This window comes from Parasteatoda tepidariorum, chromosome 5, assembly GCF_982258835.1.
Source record: "Parasteatoda tepidariorum strain Cologne lab strain chromosome 5, Ptep-v5.0, whole genome shotgun sequence".
Lineage (NCBI taxonomy): Eukaryota > Metazoa > Arthropoda > Arachnida > Araneae > Theridiidae > Parasteatoda > Parasteatoda tepidariorum.
This window is the reverse complement of record NC_141759.1, coordinates 57,559,461-57,587,431: the sequence shown is the minus strand read 5'-3', so window position 1 is coordinate 57,587,431 and position 27,971 is coordinate 57,559,461. Positions and strand designations below refer to the sequence as shown.

At 30.5% G+C, this 27,971-nt stretch overlaps 1 protein-coding gene across 1 annotated transcript in view; it reads right to left on the bottom strand.

Moving 5' to 3' along the window:
- Positions 1-2,491: 2,491 nt before the first annotated feature.
- Positions 2,492-27,971, bottom strand: part of LOC122271046 (uncharacterized) — an 84,728-nt gene continuing 59,248 nt past the window's right edge. The window contains exons 2-3 of the mRNA XM_043050854.3: positions 5,574-5,747; positions 2,492-2,686 (exon numbers count right to left, since the gene is read on the bottom strand). Of these exons, the coding sequence (XP_042906788.1) occupies positions 2,643-2,686; positions 5,574-5,747 (218 nt within the window). The 3' untranslated portion in view covers positions 2,492-2,642. The remainder of the gene's footprint in view (positions 2,687-5,573; positions 5,748-27,971) is intronic.

Genomic DNA, 27,971 nt, shown 5'->3' with positions numbered 1-27,971 from the left:
AGAGAGAATTTAATTCAGTACAGCGTTTCTACCACCATAACCTTATTTTATAATGTTCCACGTTAACCCTTTTTTTTTATCAAACCACTTGTAATGTGTGATTTGAGAATTTCATTTTTCCTGTAACAGCCACCCCATAGACTGCTAAACTCAAATTGTCTTTTATTTTATCTTTTTATACTATTTCATGATGTATGGGATATGAGCCTTCTGTGCGGCCCAGGTGCCCAATTTTTTATAAATAAAGAAAGAAAGAAAGAAAAAATTTCATTTTTGAAACATTGGAACGAAATGTTGCTGAAGGAAAGTATTCCCCTTTATGTGGCATTCAATGAATTTTGAAGAGATGCCAACTTTCTTCATTTATTCCTCTTTCTTCCTCTAAATATTTTATTCTTTGTTTAGAAAGTTTGAAATAAAAATGATTTTGCCCACCCCTTCTTATAGAAACAATTAAAGCGCTTTATATCGTATGTGACTTAGTATCGGCTATCATATGATCTTCCACTTACTTTATTGTATCACCACCACTTACTTGATAGTATCCAGAGTTTTATGATGAGCAGGAAAAAAGAATCTTTGCGAGGCCTTAAACGATTTTCTTTTACTTTGTTCCAACTAATTCATGATTAAAACAACTTCCAGACAGAGTTACACACGATGGAAAGTTAATAGCTCTTAATAGCTTATAAACATGAGGTTTTAAATCATGACATTTAAAGTTTTTGCAAACTGTCTTTACCAGCGCCAGTAAACAGATATCTTATAAAACTTTTTTCGCAAGTTAAGAACAAGGCAATTCATTCGACCATAATTCTATCTGTTTAAAATATTTATCAGTAGAGGTAGACAAATTCCTTTAAATCTAATTTAATAAAATATGAAGAAATTTTTGCAACCAGTGGGAAGGGCTTCTGAAACGAAGTAAGTTCTGTAGATATTGGAGGGTATGCCTTAGACAAAGTTGACCAACGTCCTCATGAAACTGTAAACTGATAGTAAAATTTCTACATGTATAACTGAAATCTAAACTTTACCTTTCCAAATTAATATTCTCAGAACAGGAATTCCATACAGATAGAAATAATAGAAGAGAAATAATTAGACAGGTAAAGAATTGAGTTTTCGAATGTCCTTTCAGAAATTTTGCTACCAGATTTTTAGTTTTGTCTTAGGCTCATAATTCAAAATTTACTGCTATCTTGACATACCTTGGCTTTTAATGTATTTTCAAAATGACCAAGATTCAACAGAATTTAATGTCTTATTTTGTAGGAAATTTTAATTCCTTTTATTTCAAAACAAATCAGTTGGCATCCCTGATTTTGAGGAATTCAAAAGGAAAAGCATTCTGAGAAATTTATATCTTTATGAGGAATTTAATAGTCTTTTCCTACAGTTTAAAACATAATATATATATATATATATATATATATATATATATATATATATATATTTCTACTCTGCAATTGTGCTTTAAAAAAATTTGTTTGACCCAAATAAATTATTGCAATTAAAGAGCTAAGTGATGAAGGTTTTAAGTGACATTTAGTGAATTTCTGTCGACTAGCTTTATATTTCTACGTGTCACTGTATTGTGTGGAGAAAAAAAAAGTAAAGATTAAGCTAAGTCTTTATTATTTTATTCGCAAGCTTCCATTTAACGAGATTAATAAATTCCCCTTACTCATTTAAATAGCTACCGATATCATAATGTTAGCATCCTGGGCTTTATAAAATGCTGCCAAAGGAAAAGCTTGATATGGTTGTTGTCTACTGTCTGTTATAAAACGTACCAAAAACAGTACCATAAGGTTCTACCACTTCAAAAGTATTCAGAGACTTCATTTACAAATATTCTTTAAAATTCAGTAACTAGGAAAAATAAATAAGGTTGTATAGGAAAAATCATTTTCGCAACTACCCATTGTGGGTCATGGAGTTTAAGACTCCACAATTTTGTGTCTAACGGCTTGATGGGTGGCAGTGTGGTTATCAAGGTGTATCAGCAGCCTATACTTCACAGACGAGCTGGTACCCTTCGATCTGAAGCTGGGTGGGCTTCAAAGTCAGGGATCGAACCTCAGTTCTTTACAATAAGAGTTCAATGCCTCAATCACTGCCATCGCAACTCTTGTTGAATCTAAGGAAACCATGCTAAAATAAAATATTTCTATGATGATACTTCGAATTTTTATTCAATAAAATCACTTAAAACTTCCTTTTACCAAGCTCTTCAATTTAAATATTCAGTGTAGAAAATGTGGATCTAATCACTTATGTGATCGTCAACCAGTCCCATGCAATGTTAAAAGAACATAATAAGGTATGATAGGTTACATGAATAGCATAAAAATTATATATATTGAAGTCTCATCTTCGACATTTCTCATACGTAATCCAGGAGATGGACCTTTGAAAGAGATTCACAGAATGCTTTTTCAGCAAGAGCATGCATGCATTTTGAACACATGGTGCTTATTGTTGGAGTAAAGAAGTTAAGAGGTTTCACGAAGTGACGGGTTAGACATCCCATTTCCTCAAGTGCTCGAACGAGAAGAAGTGCAAATGAACAGTGAGACAAGTTCAGCCGCGTGATTTTCATCGTAATACTTGAATGAAAAGAAAGTTGTAACTTTTAACTACAGCATTGATCCTGAACTCGGCTCTTCTACAGCTTTGGAAACTGCAAAGAAAAGAATATTTTAACATAGTATAAAAATTAATCAAAAAAAAAAAATAAGCAGAAATAAAATTAAAAATTAATTGAAAATATAATTTATTATTTTAATCAAGGTGAAGCATTCTCAACACAGACTATGTTGATATTGTAACTTATGCCACTTGCCAATACCAGCAAGCCTGCTTGGGAATCAAGTGAATTTTTAACGCATTTCTTATTTTTGTTCAGTGGCTCCATCTATGGCAAAAAATATGACTTCAGTCACACACACGTCGCAGTCCGTTTTATAGGGAGAACCCAATCATACTCCTTTCATTCATAAACATATCGTAATTTTGACTTGAACCAGTGAGTGATCAATCTCTAATTTAGTTACCCCAAAGGTATTAATTTATTATGAGAATTTGGAGGACTTTGTGACTCTGACAGATATAACGCACACCATTCACCATTTAATAGATGGAGATTCTTCGGCCGGTGGAATTCGAACTCACTCTCTCGCGAACAGGAACCCAACGTCCAACAAACCAGGCTATCCCGGCTACGACACAGTTTTTTTGTCGGTAAAGTTTGCAATATTTCTCCAACCTAATAAGAATCCACCAAAGCCGGATAGTTATGGACTGATCAGTCTACTTAGTTCAATAGGAAAATTATTTGAAAAAGTTATTTATGTTAGAACTAAATCATACCTACACCTATTACCCAACTAACAACCTGTTATCTCTATTACTCAACGAGCTTTAGACCAGAATTAGACACCACATAACTTATCAGAATAATAGTTGCTAATTTTTAAGTCTTAGAATAAAATTTTATAACTTTAGCTATTACGACTTTTTAAATTTTTTGTCGCTCGTGGCAACCATGTTTATGGGAAATATTTTTCTAGTGGTAGCTAAGCTAATGTATGATTTATTGTTTTGTAAATTTGATTTTAAAGTTATCTCTCACACCACATTTAAATTATTCTAAACTTTATATCCAACGCCACTTTGTTCCTAGTATCTCGTTGTGAGACTTTTAGTATGTTGTCAAAATTGTAAGAATTTTAATTTTTAATTGCTCAACACTCTATGAAATATTTTGCAAGAAAAACAATAGTTGGTAGCTCTGTAGAGGTCATGTTTGACACAGGTAGCCAGCTCTATCTGACAAGGGAAGGTTACAGTCATGATTTAAGTCCAGGAAATTCTAATTTATTTGTTTAAAAAATATCTCATAACTGCAAAATTCTTTACGATTTTCCCACTTTTTTTTAAAGTATCTAATGTGGTTGCAAAAGTTTTGCATTCATGCTTGATTCCTGTTTACATTAATTTTGATTACGAATATTTTTCAATTGTTTAAATATACGTAATGAAGGCCAGCTAGTTATCTTTTTGCTTATTTTAAATGATGGTGAAAAATAAAATAAGTATTTATCTGCAATATCACTTCAATAATTAATTTACTACAGTTAGGAAAAAACTTTTTTAAAAATCGTAAAACTTGACAGGTACGATATCTGTTTCAGCTCACTACCATCAGAAAAATCATTTACCAAGAATTTTATGTGTTGAAAGAGTTCGAATAAGTTGTAAATTTTAATGTTTTTTGATTGAAACAATTCATTTTTTATATTACTACAGTAAAAGTCAATTATTAAAGATCTTTGGAAACAATTTTTTCGGAACTATGACATGATCATAAATTTATTTTTTCTTTAACCCTTTCGCGCCGACTGTCACAAATATGTGCCAGCATAAAACCGTATCAACCAGGGTAAAAAGATAAAACTGGTAATCAGAGTAATTCTTTAGCAGTTTATTTGTGGGCGGAGTTATAGTTATTTGATTTATTTAATTCACCATTACTTTATTCAAAATAAAGCTATTTAGTTATACTTTGAATTATCATAGATTATATATATGATTAAACTAACAATAATTAAAGTAAAAGCAAAGTAAGTCTGTCAAATTAGAAACGACTACATTTAAGTTACCGTTTTTTATTTAATTACATCCTGATTCTGATTTTGTATGAATGCTTTTCTGAATCACCCGTCCCCAAAGGGTTAAAGATAGAGAAATATCTTAACATATATATTAATGAAAAATATAACACACCCAGTAGTTTAAAAGGAACACTTTGAGCCTATTAGAAAAATAGACACGGAAAGTTAATTGAATTTTCTGAAAAGCTTTGAGAACCAAAACATTTATATTCATTTGCAAGCAAATATTAGTTCCAAGGGTTTAACTTTTCTTATTGCTCCAAATTTATGTAAGATAGTAAGGCATACATAAAATGCGCCATGTAACAGGGTTTTCCCGACCTAGAAAAAAGTAAATGAGTGGTATCTTATTAATAGTAGTGGTAGCTTATAGAATTATTAATATAGTGGTAGCTTATTGATTTACCAAATTGTTCCCGAGTTATTATTTGTACCCATATATATTTCCTTTAAATTAAATATCTATTGATAGCTTGAAACTTCTAGATATATTTCACTTTTACAGCCACTTTAAAAAAAATTCCCTGGGTTTGGGAACCCTGTAGAATAACATTTATTCTTTATTTACGAAAGATATCAATGAAGTAGGCAAGTTTTATGCAATCAAAGTATGTCATAAACATAAGAACAAATAAATACATGATTGAGAGAAAGTAGATTACTTATTTCCAACTAGTAGCAGAACAGTAAGTAAATTTATGTAAATTTATTATTTTATAAAAATGTTAGGTAAGCTATTTAAACTTCCCACATGACAGTAATTTGAAGAAAAAAATTACCTACTTTATAATCTTATATGTGTTATTGCACATTAACCTACATGATAATTACATATTTTTAAAATAAATATAATTCGCATAATAAAAAAGTATAAGTTCACAACGAAATTCTTACCACTTATGTTGACAAATGTGATTCCCCAATAAATGCTCCATATCCAACCAACAATAATCGGTGTTAGCAATAGTTGTAGTAAAGCAGCTAAAAGGTTATACATCAAAGGTGTCTGCCTGCCTGGATGCTCTGTAGTACAACCACAAAATACTGTAAATGCGCTTATTAAAGTTCCTGAAAATAATAAAAGTACTTTAGTCAAAGATCATAACTAAATTATACAAACAATATTGAACCGTGTGCAAAAAAGAAAAAAAGAGAACGCCCTGAATAGCTATTGATCTGTTGATAGGTTCTTAACGTATACATTAATCTACTATTATTCCTTCGTTAGGATAGAAAGTTTTATCTGCAGATTTTTACAGACTCGTTGTTGCCCTGTCATACTTTCAAGACAGGTAGAATGTTTATTAAAACGACAAGTGTTGCCAGATTTCTAAGGCGTTGGTGAAAACTTCTTCGAAAGGTTACTAAGTTTATGTTTAAGTGTATGAATCTTTGCTTCGTAAATTTAATATAAGGTTATTTTCCACATCACTTCATGCAAATGACTCAAAACTTCACATGAACGCCAGTTTGTTCCATGTCACAGTGGGCCAGCATCCAAGGTTTCGTGGCCAAAATTAGTTTCAAAATTTGGGGGGTTTTATTTAGGGTTTTTATGTGAAATTGAATTCATAGTTGTAATTTTGAAATACACTAAAAATACCAACAAAAAGAAAATGGCGGTAGAAATATGACGAGCAAAAAAGAATATATGTATGTATAGTACGTTTAAATAATTAAATATAGCAATGAAAATATAATAATTTTCATAGTCTTATATTAAAAATGAAAAGCAAATTATATTTCCGAAGTAATATTACAAAATAACGCGAAAACATGAAAAAAACATAATTTTTGTTTTTCGGTATATTTAGTCCACCTTTGCAATAGGGGTAAAATGGGGCAGGTTTTTTCGAAAGAAGAAACATCAAAGAAGGCAACAAAATTTTTTTTTAGCTAATTACCTCATGGAACTTTTTGGAGATAAGTTTCAAAAGTGATTCGAACAATGTAAAATGTCAAATGATAAGATATAAATGAAAAGATGTAAGTTTGTCAAAAGTATTAACTAATCCAACAAATTGAAAAATTGTACTATAATTTCAGAGTAATTACTCTGATAAAAATGTAACAGAAAGGTGAAATTCCTATATGTATTTCTGAAATATAAATTTAAAGGTTACATTTAAAAATAAAAGAAATTAACATATTTTTCACTATATTGTACTCTCGTCGGTCCAGAAAGTAAATTGTAAGTTTGGAATGATTATGAATACTTAATTTGGGCGATATTAAAACTGCCTACACATATTTTAGTTGAAAATTTAATTTTGACTTTTTGCCAAAGTTCATGGTCTTCTGGCCCACAGTGCATCACCCTCTTGGTGAGACTTTTAAAATTTGAGCAAAATTGCCAACATCTCTGAAAACATCAGTTTTTAACTGTCTAACAATGTATGAAATCACTACCGAAAAGCGTAGTTGTTGGTAGCCCTGTAAAAGATAAATAGTGTCATTAACATGATTTCATTATTCACTTTTATCTTTTGTTAACCCAATCGTGTCTTTTGACGATTGAGTCTCGTCATGCATTTAATTTGAATAAATAAAAAGTGGAAGCTAAAATATTTAGCAATCTGTTTGTATCAGATAGAGATATTACATTAATCAAATCGCATATTTTAAATGACAATGCATTTAGAGAAGGTATCAGGTTGTGTTTGGTAACAAACTAACTAAAAATACTTTTGATGATTATTGATTAAAAACTTCCAACTAGTTTTTAATTCAAATGTTTCCTCATACTTTGGAATTTAAATAAATTTGACTCCAAAAGGTTACACAAATAAATTGTACCTGGGGTAGATTTTATTCTTGATTTGAAACTATGCACGCATATTCGTTTTTATTAGTTTAAAGTAGCATTATTCTTTATTTTTAGTAGTTTATATTCAAGTATACTCAGTTCAGGGTAAAATGATATCGGAAGTAAATATAATGGTCTGTTGTTTATTGCCAACATTGTCAACTTCTACCAGTTCGTCGCTCAGTTGGTGATTCTTCTTACTTTTACTCTTGTTATAATAATACATTATTATTGTATTACATTGCATTATTATTATTATTATTACATTATTTACGGCTATGGGCCTAATAATTTTCAAAAGTGGAAATAAAAGCGAATCAAATATCGATACCTTTATGTATTTGTAAAATCACTTACATAATTTTTCATTGAATATACACTGTATAACAAAAAAATCGACGCACCAAGAAAGAGTTGCCCGATTGAAACGAAAACTGGTGGATAGGAAGACAATATACAGAATAGTAAATGATTGAAATTTCAGAGCAATTGAATTATTTATTGCAGAGTTACAGTAACAAGTTCATTAAGGTGTTGACCCGCCTCTAGCCTGGAAACAAGCAGCCACACGGCGTGGTATAGACCGATAAAGCTCCCGGATGGTCTCTTGCGATATTTCCTGCCAAATTCGATCCAATTGTCGAACGAGGTCATAAACATTTCGTGCCAGATGCAATCGCCTTCCCATAATATACCAGACATGCTCGATGGGAGAGAGATCTGGTGATCTGGCAGGCCAAGGAAGAGTTTGACAAGCTTGCAGACAGTTCATAGCAACACGTGCCGTATGTGGTGTGGCATTGTCCTGCTAAAAAACCAGCCCAGGGCGCTGCAAAAGGAACGGAGGCAAAACAGGTCTTAGGATGTCGTCGACGTACCGCTGTGCAATAAGTGTACCTCTAATGACGACCAAAGGGGTCCGGCTGTCAAAGGAAATGGCACCCCAGACCATAATGCTTTGTTGAGGGCCGGTGTGGCGTGCAATAGTGAAGGCAGGATCCCCCCCTCTGCTCTGTGCGTCTCCAAACACGTCTTCGATGATCGTCAGGACACAGTTGGAAACGGTATTCGTCGCTAAAGACTATACGTCCCCAGTCGGCATCATTCTAGCCTGATCGAGAGACGATTTTGCGCGTCTTAGTGCCTTCTTGGTGCGTCGATTTTTTTGTTATAGAGTATATATCTGTAGCGATTCAATTTAACAGTGATCATATCTACCAAAATACCGTGATTATATTACCAATTTCTATTTTCTAAGCAACGTGATAGCGCAGTTATTCACTTTAATTTATTTCCATGGATTCTGATTCATCGAAAGATCTGATGCATCGAATTTTGCTTGCGCATAACACGTAAATTATTACTATGTTGGCAAATACTTCTCACTGTCCGAAGGCAATCTTTTGCAGTAAGGTGTAAAAAGAAAAATTACAATGTTTTAGTCAAAATTATAGAAAAATTAGAATAGTCAAGATTCGAAATGTTATTTTTTTTAATCCTTATTATAAAATATTCATTTTCAAACGATATTTTTCATAGTTTCATTTATTAATACAAGCATATCATAATATAGACACAATTATGCGCAATAAATTTTCTATTTGTAACCCTCAAGTATTTTTGTTGCTACTGAAAAGAATATTTTCTCAATCTACATACTAAATTCAATTGGTCTTTTTGCTAATATATTGAAAAGATTAATTATTCTTTTATCAGGATAATGAAGAAAAAAAATTTTTAAAATAGCAGAAACAGGATATCTAAAAATTCTTTTTAAATGTTCGTCAAGGCAAATGTACTTTTTGGCATCCATTCAAATCAAGTTTGAAAGTTAGAAACGACGCGTAAAAGAAACAGATGTAGAATAAAAGTAATGTTTCAACTGAAAAAAAAAACGCATTAAGCTTTTGCAGTAAGTGACAATGATATAAATTCTTAAACAAATCGGTAAATTATACCTTATATCTTTAGTTTTTTCTGGAAAAACTATTACACGCCAATTCAAATACAGATTCAAATTTTCGAAATAAATATAAATTGAGAGTAGATATTCTTTTAAAAAAATACATATTTATAAAATAGAAGACAGATAAAATAATCGAAAAATGGGAAACAACCAGAAATCTGTTTTTTTTTTTCCTTTCCTTATAATTATGAAGAAATAAAGAGAACTACTGTCAACAACTTCTGTCACAGCTGTGACACTTAACTTTGTGTGACATTTTACTTCATGTAACGTTTTATTTTGCTGCACAGAAACTGTAACCTTTGAAACGCAGAATATTATTTAGACGTCCGGAAAGTTCGTGCTGATTTTCGATCGGAAAAGTTCTCAAAGGTCACCCAAAATATTCAAGTGGTAGAAAACTACTCTTCAGAGCAATTTGAATTTCTCGCAACCACATCAATAACACGTTGAATGCCACGCTAATTTTAGATGGCTTGCCCGTCTGGCCAAAATGATTTTCTCAGTATGCGTTGCATATTTTTATGAAATATTATTTACAACAAAACAGTTAATTTTTGTAATCATTCTTGACGTTTTCCTTTGCTTGGAGTGTTTCAATACAGTATATCGCAAATAACATGAGCGTATAATCTTTAAGGTTACATGTTATATATAACCTTAAAGATTATATAGTAAAACTATTAAAATAAAACTATTAAATAAAACAGGGTGGCCACTCAAATCAGATTTCAAATTTCCCTGATTTTTCCAGGTTTTCCAGATAAAAATCTTAAAATTTCCAGGTTTTAGTTTCTTTATTCTAATAAATTGTAGGCAAGAAAAGTGTCTATATTATAAAATATTTTATTAAAAATGTTATTTTTTTAACTTATCTTGAAAAAAATAATTTATTTTGACAATTTGGCAAGATTTTTTATTCATTTTTTAATGTTTTGGTACAAAATTTTGAATCAAAAATCATAAATTGACCAACAAAAGAGTAAAATTAAATATCAGTATATAGTTAGTTCTTAAAAAAACCTTTTTTTAAAATTAAAATATGTTATAAAAGGTTAAAATGAAATAGAAAAATTAGCATTAATGCAACAATTGTAACAATTTGTCAATAAACATTGCTGTTAGCGATTGTAAAAAAAATGTGTGATTGGTTGATTTGCTGAGAAAAAATAATTCACAGATTTCTTTTAATGGGAATACTAAAGCTTTCAGAAAAAGAGTGCAACATAAAATCTATTATTATTATTAAATTATAACCAACTAACTTTTGGAGAATTTTATAAAGTTAAAAATACAAAAACATTTTGTCAAAAAGGAAAAAAAATTATCACGAAAGCATTGGAACAAACTTAAGCCATAAATGGATTCAGCCCAAGCCATCTAGTTTGACAGAGCTGTAATGGAGCAAATTTTGATGCAAGCAAAGTATTGTTAAGTTGATGATATTTCAACTGCTTGGAGATACATTTCCGTCTAAAAAAGTGGGCATAATGGATGAAATAATTTGAATTGAGAAAATTAGTAAATAATTTAAATTAGTGAAATTTAAAAAAATTCCAGCTTTTCTTTAAAATTCCCTGATTTTTCCAGGTTTTTATCCAAATTTCCCTGATTTTTCCAGCTTTTTTCCTGTATAAGAAAAATTCCCTGATAATACCAGGTTTTCCAGGTGGGTGGCCACCCTGATAAAACTATATAAATAAAACTATTTTCGTGTGTTCTATATTGCATTAATTTCTTCAAATCATTTTAGTAACGATAATAATGCAAAAAAATTAAAAATTTACTCGAATCACGTGCTTTCAATAATTAAATTTCACGAAAATTCCAAATTCGATGATTTTTGAGAAGTCTTGAGATAACTAACTTTTAAGATACAGTTTATCCGACGAATCTGATATTAGAAATAGGAATTTGCTTTTTTTAAAAGAGAAGTAGTATTGAACAGAGCCACTTAAAGATATTTTTGTTTGATATTCTTGTCAGAAATAGACATCCTGGGTTTTGTCAGAAAAATAAAGATCTTTCAGCCATTATTATCTGGCCACAAATAGAAGTGTGTTTTATAGGAGGTGCAACTGAAATTTAGGCACACCTTGTCGAGATTATAATTCTATGAAATCACAGAAAAAATACAAATCCGAGTTACAAATGTTGCCATTTTGTGAAAAGAAACTTTTTTGAAATATAGAACAGTATTCATGCATTTACTTTCAGCCGTTAGATCCCGCCATTTAATTTTTTTCTCCAATGCCCACCTTGGGAATGACTTTTTGTCAATTCAGCCATATGAAGGGCATATTTGTTGGCCACTCTTTCAGGAGAACCATATTTGGTGGGCCAACGTCGCTCCCACAGTAAAGACAGATAGAACAAAGAATGAAAGAATATTCATGCCTTGCTCGTAATTCGAACCCAGAAGGCCAGTTCCCCGACCCCTCCACTGTCCGATCGGCTCATTTTATTTTAAAGTAATACAAAAAGTAGCTTTACGAAAAAGTGGCATAATGTATTTTAATTCTCCTAGACAAACAGCAAAACTGAAACAATTGTCTTACCTTAATATATATTTTTGCTAAAGTAAACTATCCTGCGGCCTTGCTTCAGAAAGGTTCTGGGTTCGAATTCCGGGCAAGGCATGGACGCTCTTTCATTCTCTGTACTATCTGTCTTTACAGTGGGAGCAACGTTTGCCCACATAGTATGGTGCTCCTGACGACAGAGTGGACAACAAATCTCCCATCAGATGCTTGTATAACCTAGAGGTCATTCTCCAGGTGGGCATTGGAGAAAAAAAAACTATCCTTTAAATATGACGCTGGGCGCTAATTGGTTAACCTCTTCAGGTTGGGCTGGGATCGTCATAAATGCATTCGTACAGAATCAGGATGAAATAAAACAAAAAGTGGTAGTTTCATACGAGCTTCGCTTGCACTTTGACGTCAGTCTAATTACATGCCCAATCAATTTTTTAATTCTAATTATTATCGATATCTCGGCATCTGCTGCCGAAGGCAATACCAACCGATCCTTCGGTAGATATTAAATTAATTAATATTTAAATTGTCACATGTATTGAATGTAGTTTGAGAGGGAGGCTGGTGACAGCATATTGCTCGTGTAATGATGACATCTCTAATTCTTGTAATGATGAAATCTATACAAACTACAGCGTCCGATCGAAAGAAAGAAGTGACTAAATTATATTTGGCTGTTATGTCGAAAAGTATTTGTTGAAATATGGTGCGGAAGTTGGCAGCGTTGCTGTAAAAGGATGTATTCAGTTTTTCAATGTAATGACTGTGTTTGTCTTGTTTCGTGTCTTTGCGTATATTTCAGTAGGTCCTGTTTCTCGGTGCGTTTAGCATATATCACAGTAATTTGTCTTGGAAGATATCGATTTTGTCCTTTTGAGATGTAGTTACAGTCGTCCATGTCGAATGTGTACTTTTGTGTTTTGTTTTTTTACACATTAAAACAATTATAATATTTAGACTATTTGTCCTAAATTCTCAAAATTTAATTCATTCGATTCAACCTAAAAACATGCATCGCAACAATACCTCATTTGTCTAGGTAGCAAATTCAATTTACCTCCCTTCCACTATTCTTCCGTGTCTAAACTCGTTGTGCTAGATCTTACCACTTACTAAAAAGTGGGTACTTAGCAGTTTAGTGGGGGAAGTAATTTTAGGGGGACGTAGAGTTATGCCCTAAGATGATTATTATTTTTTTGATATTTATATTCGTTACTCTTCACAACCAATGTTTTCTGAGAAATTTGAAAATATGAATTTTCTATTTCTAAACACCTTATTTTCATACGTTTAATTCCATGTAGGAAGGTGCTTTTCTACAGCTAAAGATTAAGTATTTCGTTTTGAATTTCACGTTTTATTGATGGTGTGTATGCCAAACACTAATTGCTTAAAATGATATATATATTATCGTTAAACTAAAGGGAAACTCTTTTCAAAATGTGTTTTGCTAAGAATTCAATTTCGACTGATTGATAAAGCTTTTCCCTCTCTTAACTCTGAATTAAAAAGAAATTTAAAACGTAAGCAACGTAAGAGCATTTTAAGCATGTCATTTAGATGAAACATTCGCACTGAGGAGAGAGCGTTTTGGCACCCAAATTATCTTCATAATGGGGAACTGTTTGTTTTGTGAAATTCAATGCGATGATTAATTCTCGCTCTTATCACTAAATTCTTAAGAGAAGGAAAATCGATTTTCAAGTTAGTGAAACAATTTATTTCAGCTGTCATGTTTAGTTACTTAAAGCTAATTTGATGATTCTAAAGCTATTTTCAGCTTTAGTCAGAATTTCATTTGAGTGTTTGCTTTTGTGCGAAGGTCGGTTGAGTTGCGTTTTGTGTTTTATTTCTTTCGTTACTATTTTAATAAAAATATAAAACCGTTTTACAAAACTTGGAGGCACCGCTTCTTGCTCGCTAAACCCTGTAGTGGCTACTCTTTCATCTTTGTTTTTTTTGTCCCTAAAATTAGATACTTTTCAATCAATATTTTATCAATTCGATACTTTTCAAAAATTGCTTGATTAATTAATTTATTATTTATCATTTGATATTTTATTTCGTGACTTAGAGGTCAGAGTGTTCACCACACAATGAGGTAAATCAGGTGTTGGTTGATTCGAATTCTGCACACCGACAAATGTGCTGGCGTAAAATATCATCAGTGTTAGACGGATCATGGGTTCACATTCCCTTGCTGTCGGGCTAAACACGGGAGTTTTTTTGTGGTGTTCTGCTCCTTGTAACGCAAAAGCGATTTAGTTTCATCACACAGCTCTCCACGAAGGCTGATTTGTCCCAAATGCTTGAATCAAAAGTTTCCTTGTCTTCTGGGTTGGGTTCAAAATTACCTGGATTACGGAGTTGTACATTGATATTCGCAAACTCAGAATTGGCTCGGCCGTTTTAAAATAAAACAAAAAAATTTGTTCATAAAATATACAATAATTTTAATTTTACGTAAACCTTTTGGCTCTAAACGTTTACTTATATTTGAAAAATATCAACTGTACTTGAAAATATATTTAAACAATTTTAAAAATATTCAAATTGTTTAAATATTTATTTTAAAAATATTTAAAAAATATTTAGTTTTAAAATATTTTAAAACTATTTAATTTCAAAATATTTAATTTTATTATAGGAATATAGAATGTGTGATATAATAAAAAGCAATAAATGAGAAGAAATGTTATTTGTTAACAAACTCAGAATGTCTACCGTCTCAAACAAAAATCTCTTTTTGTGGATAATGAAATTTCTTTTTAAAAACTAATTCCTATTCCTCAACTCAAAAATCCTTCAAAAACATTGAATTTGGAATAAAAGTCACGAAAATTTTCGTGTTCGTTAAACAACCAGCAAATTATGACAATAACCTTAAATTGTGTAACAGTTCAAATTGCCAACGGTTCTTACCTCACTTGAGACATTTATATTTTTAAAAAATTTCGATATAAATGTTATGAGCATTATTTAGCATCATCTGCTCTCGTTTTCTCTTATTTCTTTTATTTAATGTATTCATTATTTGTTTCTTACTTTTGATATCAAGTCAAGCACGAGCTAATAAAATGATATCTTGGGAGATAATTGTTTTGGTTCAATGAAAATTGAAGCAAAAAAAAAAGTGAAAAATTCACGAAAAAAGAGCTTAATTTCAATAATTTTCGAGCAAGCTGGAATTTCGGAAAAACTTATTAAATTTGATATTTAAAATGGTCTTTTCAGTTATTCAAATTTAAACACTGCATTTGCATTTCAATTGGCAGTAAATAGGCCGATTCAGTTTTTTTTTCAAGTTTAACAGATGATAAATCTCGCATTTATAGTCCAGCAAATATTATTCCATCTTCCATCATAATTATTCCATCAAATTCCTCGCACATTTTCTTGCACACCATCACAAATTTAGATTTCTATGTCTCATAGAGTTTGCGCTGTAAAGCAAAATGTAACGCAAAGTGAAAAGAATAATGAGAAAAATTCTCTAAAAAATGCATTTAAGTATTTAATAAATTTTAAACGAATAAGATTAAAAAAAACTAGTATTAATTTATGAACATACATGGTCCTTTCAGCCTGTCAAATTTCTAATCTGTATCTGATCCTGCCGACTGTAGAGTTGCCCGCATGGTGTTTTTTTCCTACAAATTCAACAGTCAATAATTCGATAGTTCCATTGCACTCGGTGTAAATTTTTTTACCCTAGACTTTAGACACATCTAACCCTAGACTTTATTACGTGAGAAACTACCTAATTTATTTGAAACATGTGTATTTTTTGGTTAGAAGTAAATTCATCGCTTAATTGTTAGATTGCTAAGGATAACAATTATCATTAGTAACCTAACCCTAGACTTTATTACGAGCGAAACTACTTAAGGGGGGTCAGGACCCTTAAAACTCTCAAAAAATCGATTTTTCAAGAATCATTTTTTTTATTCCTTGCATTATTCTGCGCATTTTCATATCTTACATTTCGAAATCTTTCAATTGGTTCAAAAGTTATAAGGGTTAGAAGACAAGTCACTCACCAACAATTGCTTTAGTGGGCGTGGTCGCGAATTGCTTCATTTCGGGCTTATCTTATAGTTTCTAATAATAATCTGAGATTTAAAGTGTCTACAACTCAACTCTGCTCCAACCCTTTGCAGATTTTATTTGTTTATATTCGAATTGCATGCGTTTTTTAATCTTAGATTAATATTTGTACATTCGTCTATTAGCTTTCATTTTAGTCAAAAATCTAGTTTCGGTTTGATTTATTTATTATAAATAATCATGAATAATCCTCGTAGATCTGGTCAGAGACTAAAAAAGAGAAGATTTCGTGGAAATCAATTTCGGCAAAGTGTAAATGTGGGCAGTTGCAATGTTTTTATTGAAAAAGAGGATTTTAAAAGTGCTTCTAAGAAAAAGCTTTCGATGTCATGTTCCAGTTTCAAGGATATCGAAACTGAAACTAAAGAGACTTTTGATGGTTATCGCCTTATTGATGTTGCTTCCTTGATAAGTTTTTTCAATAATGTAGCTGCTTGTGGAATTTGTCATGCTTCCTTGAAAATGACTGAGAAATCCCAGTGTGGATTGTTGTCTTCTTTTGAAATAACATGTCAAGCATGTCAGAAAAGGGATGTTTTTAAAAGCTGCAAACTGATAGGAGTGAATAAGAACATTCCAGAAGTAAACAGAAGATCTGTTTTTGCAATGCGGTGCATTGGTGGTGGACTTTCAAGTCTGCAGACATTTTGTTCTGTGATGTGCTTGCCCAAGCCCATAACTCAGAAATCTTATGATAAAATTAATTCTAAAATATTGGAAGTATCAAAAGAAGTTGCTTTGTCATCCATGGAACAGGCAGTTAACGAGGAAAAGTGTCTATCAGATAATCCAAACAGTCTAACCGTCAGTGGAGACGGCACCTGGAAAACCAGAGGTCATACGTCTTTAATAGGCGTATGTACCCTGGTAGGCGGCGAGACAGGAAAAACTGTTGACATAGAAGTAATGTCGACATTCTGCAAAGGTTGTGCTTCGTACAAGGGTCCAAAGTTTGGCTTGAGATATCATAAGTGGCTATCTTCTCATAAAACAGTGTGCCAGAAAAATCATGCCGGCTCTTCTGGAAAAATGGAGGTTGACGGCATGAAGAGGATTTTCCAAAGATCTGAAGAAAAATATGACGTCAAGTATGAAACATACATTGGCGATGGTGATTGTAAAACTTTCCAGGCTATTTGTGAGGCAAAGCCATATGGAAAAGATGTTTCGATAACCAAAGTGGAGTGTGTGGGACACATACAGAAGAGAATGGGCACTCGTTTGCGAAAACTCAAAACTTCATATGGCAAAAAAAGGCTTTCAGATGGTAAGACGATAGGTGGTCGGGGAAGACTGACAGACGTAACAATAAATAGAATTACAAGTTATTATGGCAATGCAATTCGCCAAAACAGCAATAACTCAGTCAACATGCGAACAGCGATTTGGGCCATATGGGCTCATACTTGCAGCACGGATAAAGAGCCGATGCACTGGTTTTGTCCGAAAGGCGAAAATAGTTGGTGCAGCTATAATAAAGCTGTGCATAACAACAAAGTGCATGAGTATAAGCACCCAATGCTGGTTGCTAAAGTTGTTATGGAGGCAATAAAGCCAATATTTAAGGATCTGTCTCATCCGTCTCTTTTGAAAAGATGTTTGGGGGGTAAGACCCAAAACCCAAACGAGTCGTTGAACTCACTCATATGGAAGTTTTGCCCTAAATTTGCTAGTGCTGGCAAAAATGTTGCCGAAATAGCTGCATGTATGGGTGTTTGTGTTTTTAACGATGGAAAAAAGTCTTTGATGTCTATTATGAAACTGTTGGAGCTACAAATCAACAAAAAAGCAAAGAAAAACTTTCATGCTCAAGATAAACTCCGCGTAACAAAAGCTGAAAAGCGAGCTAGTGAACAGTCTATTGTAGCTCGTAGAGTGAAACGACAAAAAAAGATTTGTGAAAATGAGAGAATGAAAAAAAGTGAAGGGGGGGATATGTATATTTCTGGTGGCTTTTAATTTTTAAATGTTTTTTTTTATATTGATTTTATTATAAAATAATAAAATGTAAGAAATTTATTCCTTTATATCTATGTCTTTGAGGTTACTTAGGATTTCTAGATAAACATAAAAATGGATATTGTTATAATAATCAAAATTTTAACTTTGTGGTCATTTTTATAAACAATTTTTTAAAAGTTACTAATTTGAAAATCTTTTGTTTGCTTTTGAAAATTTATTTTAAAACATCATCTTTTAGATTTTTATAAATCTCAAAAATCTATCATTTAGGTTGGTTTGGTTTTTGTATCAATCATTTCTAATGTTTGAAAAGTTGATTACTATTTGACTCGATGCTCGTTATGTGACAAGTCGTTGTGAAATGTTACTTTATTTTGTTTATAAGTCAAATTTAGTTAATGTATTACTGTTTAAGTTGTATGTAGGTATTGTAAAATGATTTATTTTATTTATTTAGGCATTTTTAGAAAAATATATTGAGTGGTATTCGAAAAAAACAAATTTTTAACTTTAAAGTCATTTTTCTCAAAATGTGATATGTTGAACTTGTGCGCACTGCGTACAAAGAACTAATTGATAGAATTGTACGAAACTTTAGGAAAAGTTTTATGATATGGTTTGCTACAACTGGTACCTACTATAAAAACCATTACTCTCTTAAAATTTTTTTAAATAATTGTGTAATGTGCCAAAAATAAAGAAATTTGAAAAACTTAAACTTTTTTAATTTTTAGAAAATTAAAATATATGTATATCAAAATAATATTAGGTAACACAGGTTTAGGGTAATTATAACTTTAATTTAAAATTAGTTTGACATTATTTTGATGATATTTGACTCGTACGCTTTGCGCGCAATGAAACTCACTTTTTCGAAAATAAAAAAATTTCACTATATTAAAAAAAGTCTGTATTTTTTTTATGAATGATTTTTTTTGAATTTAGCTATTTAATTATATTGATAATAGTGCTAGTAAATGATAAAAAAAATTTCATAGCTTTAGGATAAATTCAAAGATAGTTACAGTGTGTCGAAAATATGGTATTTCATTGTATCGTTTAAGGCGTTAAAGGGTCCTGACCCCCCTTAATTTATTTGAAAAATGTGTATTTTTTGGTTAAAAGTAAATTCATCGCTTAACTGTTAGATTGCTAAGGATAACAATTATGATTAGTAATCTAACCCTAGACTTTATTACGAGAGAAACTACTTAATTTATTTGAAACACGTGTATTTTTTGGTTAAAAGTAAATTCATCGCTTAATTGTTAGATTGCTAAGGATAACAATTATCATTAGTAATCTAACCCTAGACTTTATTATGAGAGTAACTATTTAATGTATTTGAGACATGGGTATTTTTTGGTTAAAAGCAAATTCATCGCTTAACTGTTAGATTGCTAATGATAACAATTATCATTAGTAATCTAACCCTAGACTTTATTATGAGAGTAACTATTTAATGTATTTGAGACATGGGTATTTTTTGGTTTAAAGCAAATTCATCGCTTAACTGTTAGATTGCTAAGGATAACAATTATCATTAGTAATCTAACCCTAGACTTTATTACGTGAGAAACTACTTAATTTATTTGAAACATGTGTATTTCTTGGTTAAAATTAAATTCATCGCTTAACTGTTAGATTGCTAAGGATAACAATTATCACTAGTAATCTAACCCTAGACTTTATTACGTGAGAAACTACTTAATTTATTTGAAACATGTGTATTTTTTGGTTAAAAGTAAATTCATCGCTTAACTGTTAGGTTGCTAAGGATAACAATTATCATTAGTAATCTAACCCTAGACTTTATTACGAGAGTAACTATTTAATTTATTTGAAACATGGGTATTTTTTGGTTAAAAGTAAATTCATCGCTTAACTGTTAGGTTGCTAAGGATAACAATTATCATTAGTAATCTAACCCTAGACTTTATTACGAGAGTAACTATTTAATTTATTTGAAACATGTGTATTTTTTGGTTAAAAGTAAATTCATCGCTTAACTGTTAGGTTGCTATGGATAACAATTATCATTAGTAATCTAACCCTAGACTTTATTACGAGAGTAACTATTTAATTTATTTGAAACATGGGTATTTTTTGGTTAAAAGTAAATTCATCGCTTAACTGTTAGGTTGCTAAGGATAACAATTATCATTAGTAATCTAACCCTAGACTTTATTACGAGAGTAACTATTTAATTTATTTGAAACATGGGTATTTTTTGGTTAAAAGTAAATTCATCGCTTAACTGTTAGGTTGCTAAGGATAACAATTATCATTAGTAATCTAACCCTAGACTTTATTACGAGAGTAACTATTTAATTTATTTGAAACATGGGTATTTTTTGGTTAAAAGTAAATTCATCGCTTAACTGTTAGGTTGCTAAGGATAACAATTATCATTAGTAATCTAACCCTAGACTTTATTACGAGAGTAACTATTTAATTTATTTGAAACATGGGTATTTTTTGGTTAAAAGTAAATTCATCGCTTAACTGTTAGGTTGCTAAGGATAACAATTATCATTAGTAATCTAACCCTAGACTTTATTACGAGAGTAACTATTTAATTTATTTGAAACATGGGTATTTTTTGGTTAAAAGTAAATTCATCGCTTAACTGTTAGGTTGCTAAGGATAACAATTATCATTAGTAATCTAACCCTAGACTTTATTACGAGAGTAACTATTTAATTTATTTGAAACATGGGTATTTTTTGGTTAAAAGTAAATTCATCGCTTAACTGTTAGGTTGCTAAGGATAACAATTATCATTAGTAATCTAACCCTAGACTTTATTACGAGAGTAACTATTTAATTTATTTGAAACATGGGTATTTTTTGGTTAAAAGTAAATTCATCGCTTCTCTCTCAGTTTGCACGCACAGAATTAATTCTATGTTTAGTCCGGATACAAGACCACTGCCATCATATTTGATTTGCTCAGACACGTCCACATATATTTCCGAATATTTCCCAGTTCATGAGAGGGAATTACCAAGAAGTTAACTAAGCTCGGATTTGCTTGCATAATGTATTGACCTGGAGTAGATATCCGACATGTTTACTTGTTAAATCAGTTTATATAAGATTAGGTAAAAGCCTTTGAGAGAAGATATAGTTCTAAATAAGAACTGTTCTTTACGTTTCTTTCCAAGAAGATTTACTGTGGTATTAAAAGAACTGGAAAAGGACATACAGATAAACAAAATAAAAGGTCCATTCTCTCTTGTAAACTAACTGTGATTCTTATATCGTCATGACATTTCATTCTTTACAACCACTTCCTTTGCAGGAAAGTAACATATTCTTTTTTCTGCATACGTTTATCACTATATTTGTTTACTGCATCAATTGTTTGCTTTAAGGAACATATTTAATAAATAAATAAAAGTATTAAAAATAAGAAAGAAGAAAGAAAAAAACATCAGTGGGTTTATTTCGGTGGGTAAGGAGTTACTTAATATTTTTTTTTATTTCGATTTCTAATCGCAGATTATGAACAGTTACAGCAGAAAGTAAGTAAAGAGAAAGAACACAGATTATAACAAACAAAAAAAAAGGGGCTGAAACAAAGTCCATTAATTTAACATATATCTAGCCTCCCAATATCGCTCGTCGAGAAAAGCCTTCACAAGAAAAGCCTTCACAAGGTAGTCTGCACAGATTATTTTAAAAGTGAATCAGATCTGAGCCAAATGTGCGCTTGAACTCAATTTCTATTTTAATAGTATTTAAAAGAAATTTTTCATATATATTTGAGAAATGAATCTGTAGTGGTTGACAAGTAAATATGACAAAGCAATTATATTTATAAATTATGTACCTATTTAGACATATATTTGCTACCACTTTCTTATTTTTTCTAGATTTATACAATTAAATGGCTCTTTCGTTAACTGGGTATATTTGAGCCGCTAAGAAGCCAATGCGGTTAAGGTTAAGTCCATTTTTTGATATTTTCTGATTTTTGAAAATTTTGATGAAATAAATAATAATCTTCTTAGTTATTAAAGGATTTACTCGTTGTTTACTTTTTTCTAGGTTAGACAGCCCTTTTTTTAATAGCTTCTGAATATATTGTATAATAATTTCAGAAGCCATTGTGAATAAGTCCACCTTTTATCAATATTTTTTTACATGAACTTTGAAATAAAAAATTAAATTCTTCTTTCGATATTTGTTGGTAACAGTGAAAAACAAGAAATTCATAGTATCAGGGTTGCCAGACGTAGTATTTTTAATACTACGGCAGTATTTTTTCACCAAAAAAAGGGGTATGGTATTTTTTGTAGTATTTTTTTAAAATGAGGTATTTTTTTATTTTTATTTTTTTTTTATTTTCATTTCCTAAAACAAAGAAAAGTGCCACTCTAGTTTTGAAGTAAAAAACAATTTTTGAAATAATCCAACAGTTTATTTTCTATTAGTCACTGTATCTAGTGATGATTGAGAAAAATAAAAGTTCGTTTATATTAGTAGACATAAATTTCTTATCTTTTTCAGCTGCCAAAAGGCATAAGTCCTAAAATTTTTAAGATGCTGTCATTATTTCAATAAATACTTACGTTTTTATTTACACATCCTGTACACATCTTGTTTTTTTGCAGAGTTTACACCTCGAAAAAAGACTTTATACACTTTTCTAATTAAATTAATAAACCAGGAATTTTAAAAACTAATGTATCAAAAAACATTAATTTTCTCAATTGTTGTGTTTTGGACTTCACCGCATTGGCTTCTGAGCTACTCACTTAATAGTGGTCTGATCGGACTACTTATAAGAAACCGTGTGGCGGCTTTCAGTTAGAGGAGTCGTTGGAAAAGTCTCAGGCTGCACAACGTGTATATCGGGGGAGGGACGATTGTGAGTCTATAAAGATGGTTTCGCAGTCATGTCCGGGTGCTAGGAGAAATTTAGTGACTGTTCTACGCCTTGGGCCATTACACAAATTTAGGATGGCATTCTTCCAGGACTTTTGGGAAAGACGGTTACAGAGGTCTTCCTGAGCACGGCCTTTAATAAATATTTTAATAAGATTTTTAATAATATGGAAGGGCATAGGACGAGAAATTTTTTACACAATTAGAGCACCCTTTTTAACCAGGAGTTACTTAATATAAATGCAATAATATTAAAAGGATACTTTTATGTACTTTCAAATTTGGATACAAAATGCCGAATAAAAAGAGAAAAACAGTCGTATGGATTACCTACCTGCCAACTTTTAATCCATCCGAGAATGATTTACCCCAGTGGTAGTTAAATGGAATGTAAATTACAATTTTAGGCCGAAGCAAACGTTGCATTTTGCTATCGCCTCTGCGGGACACCGTGAGAGTATTCAATATAAATGTATACACTTAATTTTTTTTAAAAATAGTGGTGATCAAAAAGATTATAAATTTAGTTTATAAATGCAAGAAATATTTCGAAAGTATACATTTTACTACCACTTTAAATATAGAAAAAAAATTTTACGCCAAATGCGTAAAAGTTGGCAGGTATGGGATTATATTAAAAACAAGTTAAACCAGGAAAGAGGGATTTATGGATAACCTAAATGATCGAGTATCTTTTGGTGGAACACAAAGTTAATAAATAAAATTAGTATGCGCGGATATACTTGCCGAAAAATAAATAATAATTGTAATAATAAACTGTGAATTATTTGATCATATTTAACCCTAGTTTTACTGGACGCGTCATTTTGACGCATTTCGAATTTTATAATGAAAAATACAAAACCCGTTTGCGTTTTTGTTTTATCTCTTGTAATGACTTTTATCCATTGATCGAGGTAAATATATATATTTAAATCTATTTTCTTCAAAAGTGCTGAAATATTGAAATTCTCTTTGTGGTATACCTATCTCTACAGATATGCGTCAATTTGACTTGATCGTAATTTAGACAAAATTTTGAGTAAACATGTAAATAGATAATAAATAGGAGTAATAATAAATAGGAATATACCGACAATACTTCGATCCGTTATCTGCTATCGTTATCTCAAATGAAACAAGCGATAAGCAATAATAGAAAGAACAAAAGCAGAATGTTAATTGATGTCAGTGTGTCAGATTTTGAAGGTTTCAGCTCCTTAGTTTGAGTATTCAAAAATAAAATACTAAACTATTTTCATTTTTTTCTTATAGTATATAATTACATTGCTTTCTAAGTGCAAAGATGCCAACTGCTTCGGGCACGCCGAAATAATTTTTTAAAAAAAACGGTGAATAACTACTACGTAAATTTTGCACAAATATAAAGTGGTGAATAATATAAGCCTACGAATTATTTAGAAATAGTGGTGGATAAAAATCTACTAAATTGAATTTATTAAGCCAAGAATCACAATTGATGTACAGTCCGCAAAAAAAAAAAGATATCACCCTGAATAACTTTCGTTCTAATGATCCGATTTTCACGAACTAAGTGTCAATCTTAATGGTTCCTGGGGGTGACCTCAAATATGCTAATTAATTAGTGCTAACTATTAATTAAGTTACGAAATCTGACACAAAAACGTACTTTCTCTGAATAAATATATATTTTTTTTTACATATTTGGAATCTAGACACTTGAATTAGGGGGGGTAGACAAAATTTTAAAACAATTGGGTCGTAAATTGGGTTGCAATAAAGGTTTATATATTTGGCGATAGTCCAGAAAACCGCCAAAAAAAGTCGCCTGCGCAAATAAATATTTTAAGATAACCCTTGACTGATTCAAAAGAGAAACGCTTAATTTTACTAGGTTGCTAGGCAACCAATTTCTGACTGTAAAAAAATTGAAATAATGTTTTGTGATTGCTCTGAGAGGTTTAATTAATAGTTAATAGAAAACACCTCGAAGTTTCTAGGCAATAGACAATTTTTAAGTTCATTTATGTCCAAAAAGCAAAAAAATAAATAAATAAATAAAAAAAAAAAATTATTTTGATCTCTTTTGAAAAGAAAATTTGAATCGATTTATAAGTTTTCAGAATTTAAATACATGAACTTTTTATCTGATATTATTTAGATTATGCTATTTTTGCTATGTTTATTCGAGGATTTCATACTAAAATCAAATTAACATAACTTATAATAGCTATATACAAAATTTTAGGGATAATGATTTTTACAGCTTTAATCGAGTCTTCTAGGCATGAAAGTTTGAAGGAAAAAAAAGTGCATGAAAAATAAAATGTAGATTGTATAGTAATTCTAATGCACATTCACAAGGTTTTCTGTAATTTACTATTTCTTTTTTCTATAACTCAATGAATTGCTGAATGTTTAGTGGCATTTTAAAAACATTGAAATATGTTATGTTTAAGAATAAGATATTGAAATAATATGTTGCATATTGTATGATTCATTGTTTAAAAAATTGCTTCATTTTGCTAGATATTTACGTTACATGGTTTTCTTTGGATAAAGATGATTAGCAAATAGCATCCACATGTTTCGATACATTCTGAAACTTACGTTCGCAAATTCACCATAAAATGTCGCACAGCATATTCTTCAATTACGATAAGCTACATTTACCACCAAATACTGCTACTATGATTATTTTTGTTATATATATATCAGATATATATATATCTCAGATATCAGATATATATATATAGCTCGTAAGGCCCTTAAGATACTGAAATGGGGGCACGAAAACTTAAAAGATTTTTTTTTCCTAATGCCCGCCTGTGTTAACATCAGTCAATTCAGGCATCTACAGGGCGACAGATATCTGTGTGGCCTAAGGATTCCTAACGAGCATCAAACATTCTCAAAATTAAGTGTTCATTCACTGGAAAATTTAGTGTTTATTCAATTTAAGAACTGTTCCTTCACTTGGTTATCTTACTACTTATTATTTAAACCACCAAAAGCTTAAAACAATATTATGTAAGTTATCTAAATTTTTTTACATAATTTGCATTTAATAACAAATACGTCATTTAGCTAAAATTACAAATTTTGAAATTTTTATGATTTTTTTTTTAAAGACAAGCTAAGCTTAAGTATTCCTTCACTGGTTAGTTCACCCTATAAGATTTTGAGAAATTTGCGATGTTGTGAGAGATGCTTAAAAATGTTGACTGCGTATTTTATTAATATTTATAAAATATATATTCAAGAAATTGATGAATATTTTATTCCAAATTTATTCATTCGTATGTATATTATTGAAATTTTACCAGTTATTGAGAAAAAAAAAATAAAAAATAATCACTATAAAGAATCACAATCTGTTGTATAATCATATTCTATCAGAAGCATGCTTTTATAAAACTCCACATTCTCTGAATAAAATGTATTTTATTCAATAAAATGTTTTATTCAAATTTCTTTACTAAATTGCAAATAGAATTTTAGACGACTAAAGAAGAAACATCGTATTTTATAGCTTAAAAAAATAAAAATGAAAAGATAAGCAAACGATTATTAGCGAAAAAAATATGAATGAAATTTTATGCTAAGCGCGCGAAGTCAAGTTCCTCGCAAGTTTATCACATTTTAATATTAATCGCTCCATTTAATCATTTCTTCATTGTCGCCAAATTATTTTTTTAAAAATAATTAATTTTAATTTTTCTCAGCTTCTAATAAATAAAAACAGTTGAAACTTTAGATTTTTCAATTGAAAAATATGTAGATTAATATGGTATAAAAAAATTCATACCTTATAATTCAAAAATTTTTCATCCTTAATTTAATTAAATAATAAAAAATAATTAACAATTATTAAAAATTATTTTTTTCGTGAAATTATCTTTGGGTAAATGAGTTTTATGACTGGGTGAAATTTTCTTCAAATTGCTTTATTAGTTTTTAAAATATGACTAAAAACGTAAAAAGTGAAATTAACATTAAGGGGTACGAACTTTGGATCGCTCTCCTGACCAAACTATGGGGACCATATTTCCCAGATTGCGGCTACCCCCTCTATTTTGAAGGTTAAGAATCCAAATATGTAAGAAAAAATATATGTCTATTCAGAGAAAGTACGTTTTTGTGTCTGATTTCGTAACTTAATTAATAGTTAGCACTAATTAATTAACATATTTGAGGTCACCCCCAGGAACCATTAAGATTAACACTTAGTTCGTGAAAATCCGATCATTAGAACGAAAGTTATTCAGGGTGATATCTTTTTTTTTTTGCCGACTGTACTACCACTTTAAAATACATATTTGCTGTCTGGAGTAAGTTGGCATCTCTGTAAGTGATGTTTTATGTATTCTTTCATGCGTCAAATTGACGCGTGTTCGTAGAGATATATAAGAAACTTCCGTAAACCTAGCTTTAACGTGAAGAATCAAAATTATTCTGTCATCGTTTAATCAATAATAGACTTAAAATTATAAGTTTCATGGAAGCTTTTTGCAAAATATTTTATAAAGTGTTAGACAATCATAAACAAAAGCTCTCAGTACTTAAGTTAACTTTGCTATCATTTTAAAAGCTTTACTTTTATTACTAAACTATACAATGTAACTGTATAACTTTTATATTAGCTTTTGAGTAATTCACACGCAGTGGTGTGGAAAATAATTTCAAATCAAATTTGCTAGACAAAGAATCACACTTAAAGTCATAAAATTTCCTCATAAAACCCAGTATAATAGTTTCCCGCAGAATAAGTGCAATCTATGTGTATGAAGCGAAAACATTTTATAAAAACAATTTGATTTTGTGCTAACAAGCATGAAAAATAAAAATTTGGATAATAAACTATGTCAGCAAAAAATATTCAAAGCAGTAGATCATTTTTTTTCTTATTCTACTACGTAAAAATCAAGTTCGTTCCGATACATTTCAGTTAAGGACCGAGAGAAACTCCACCATTATTATAGCTGGACCGACTCCAGAAACATTATAAAAGTATCAACATGAAAGTTCCACAAAGAAAC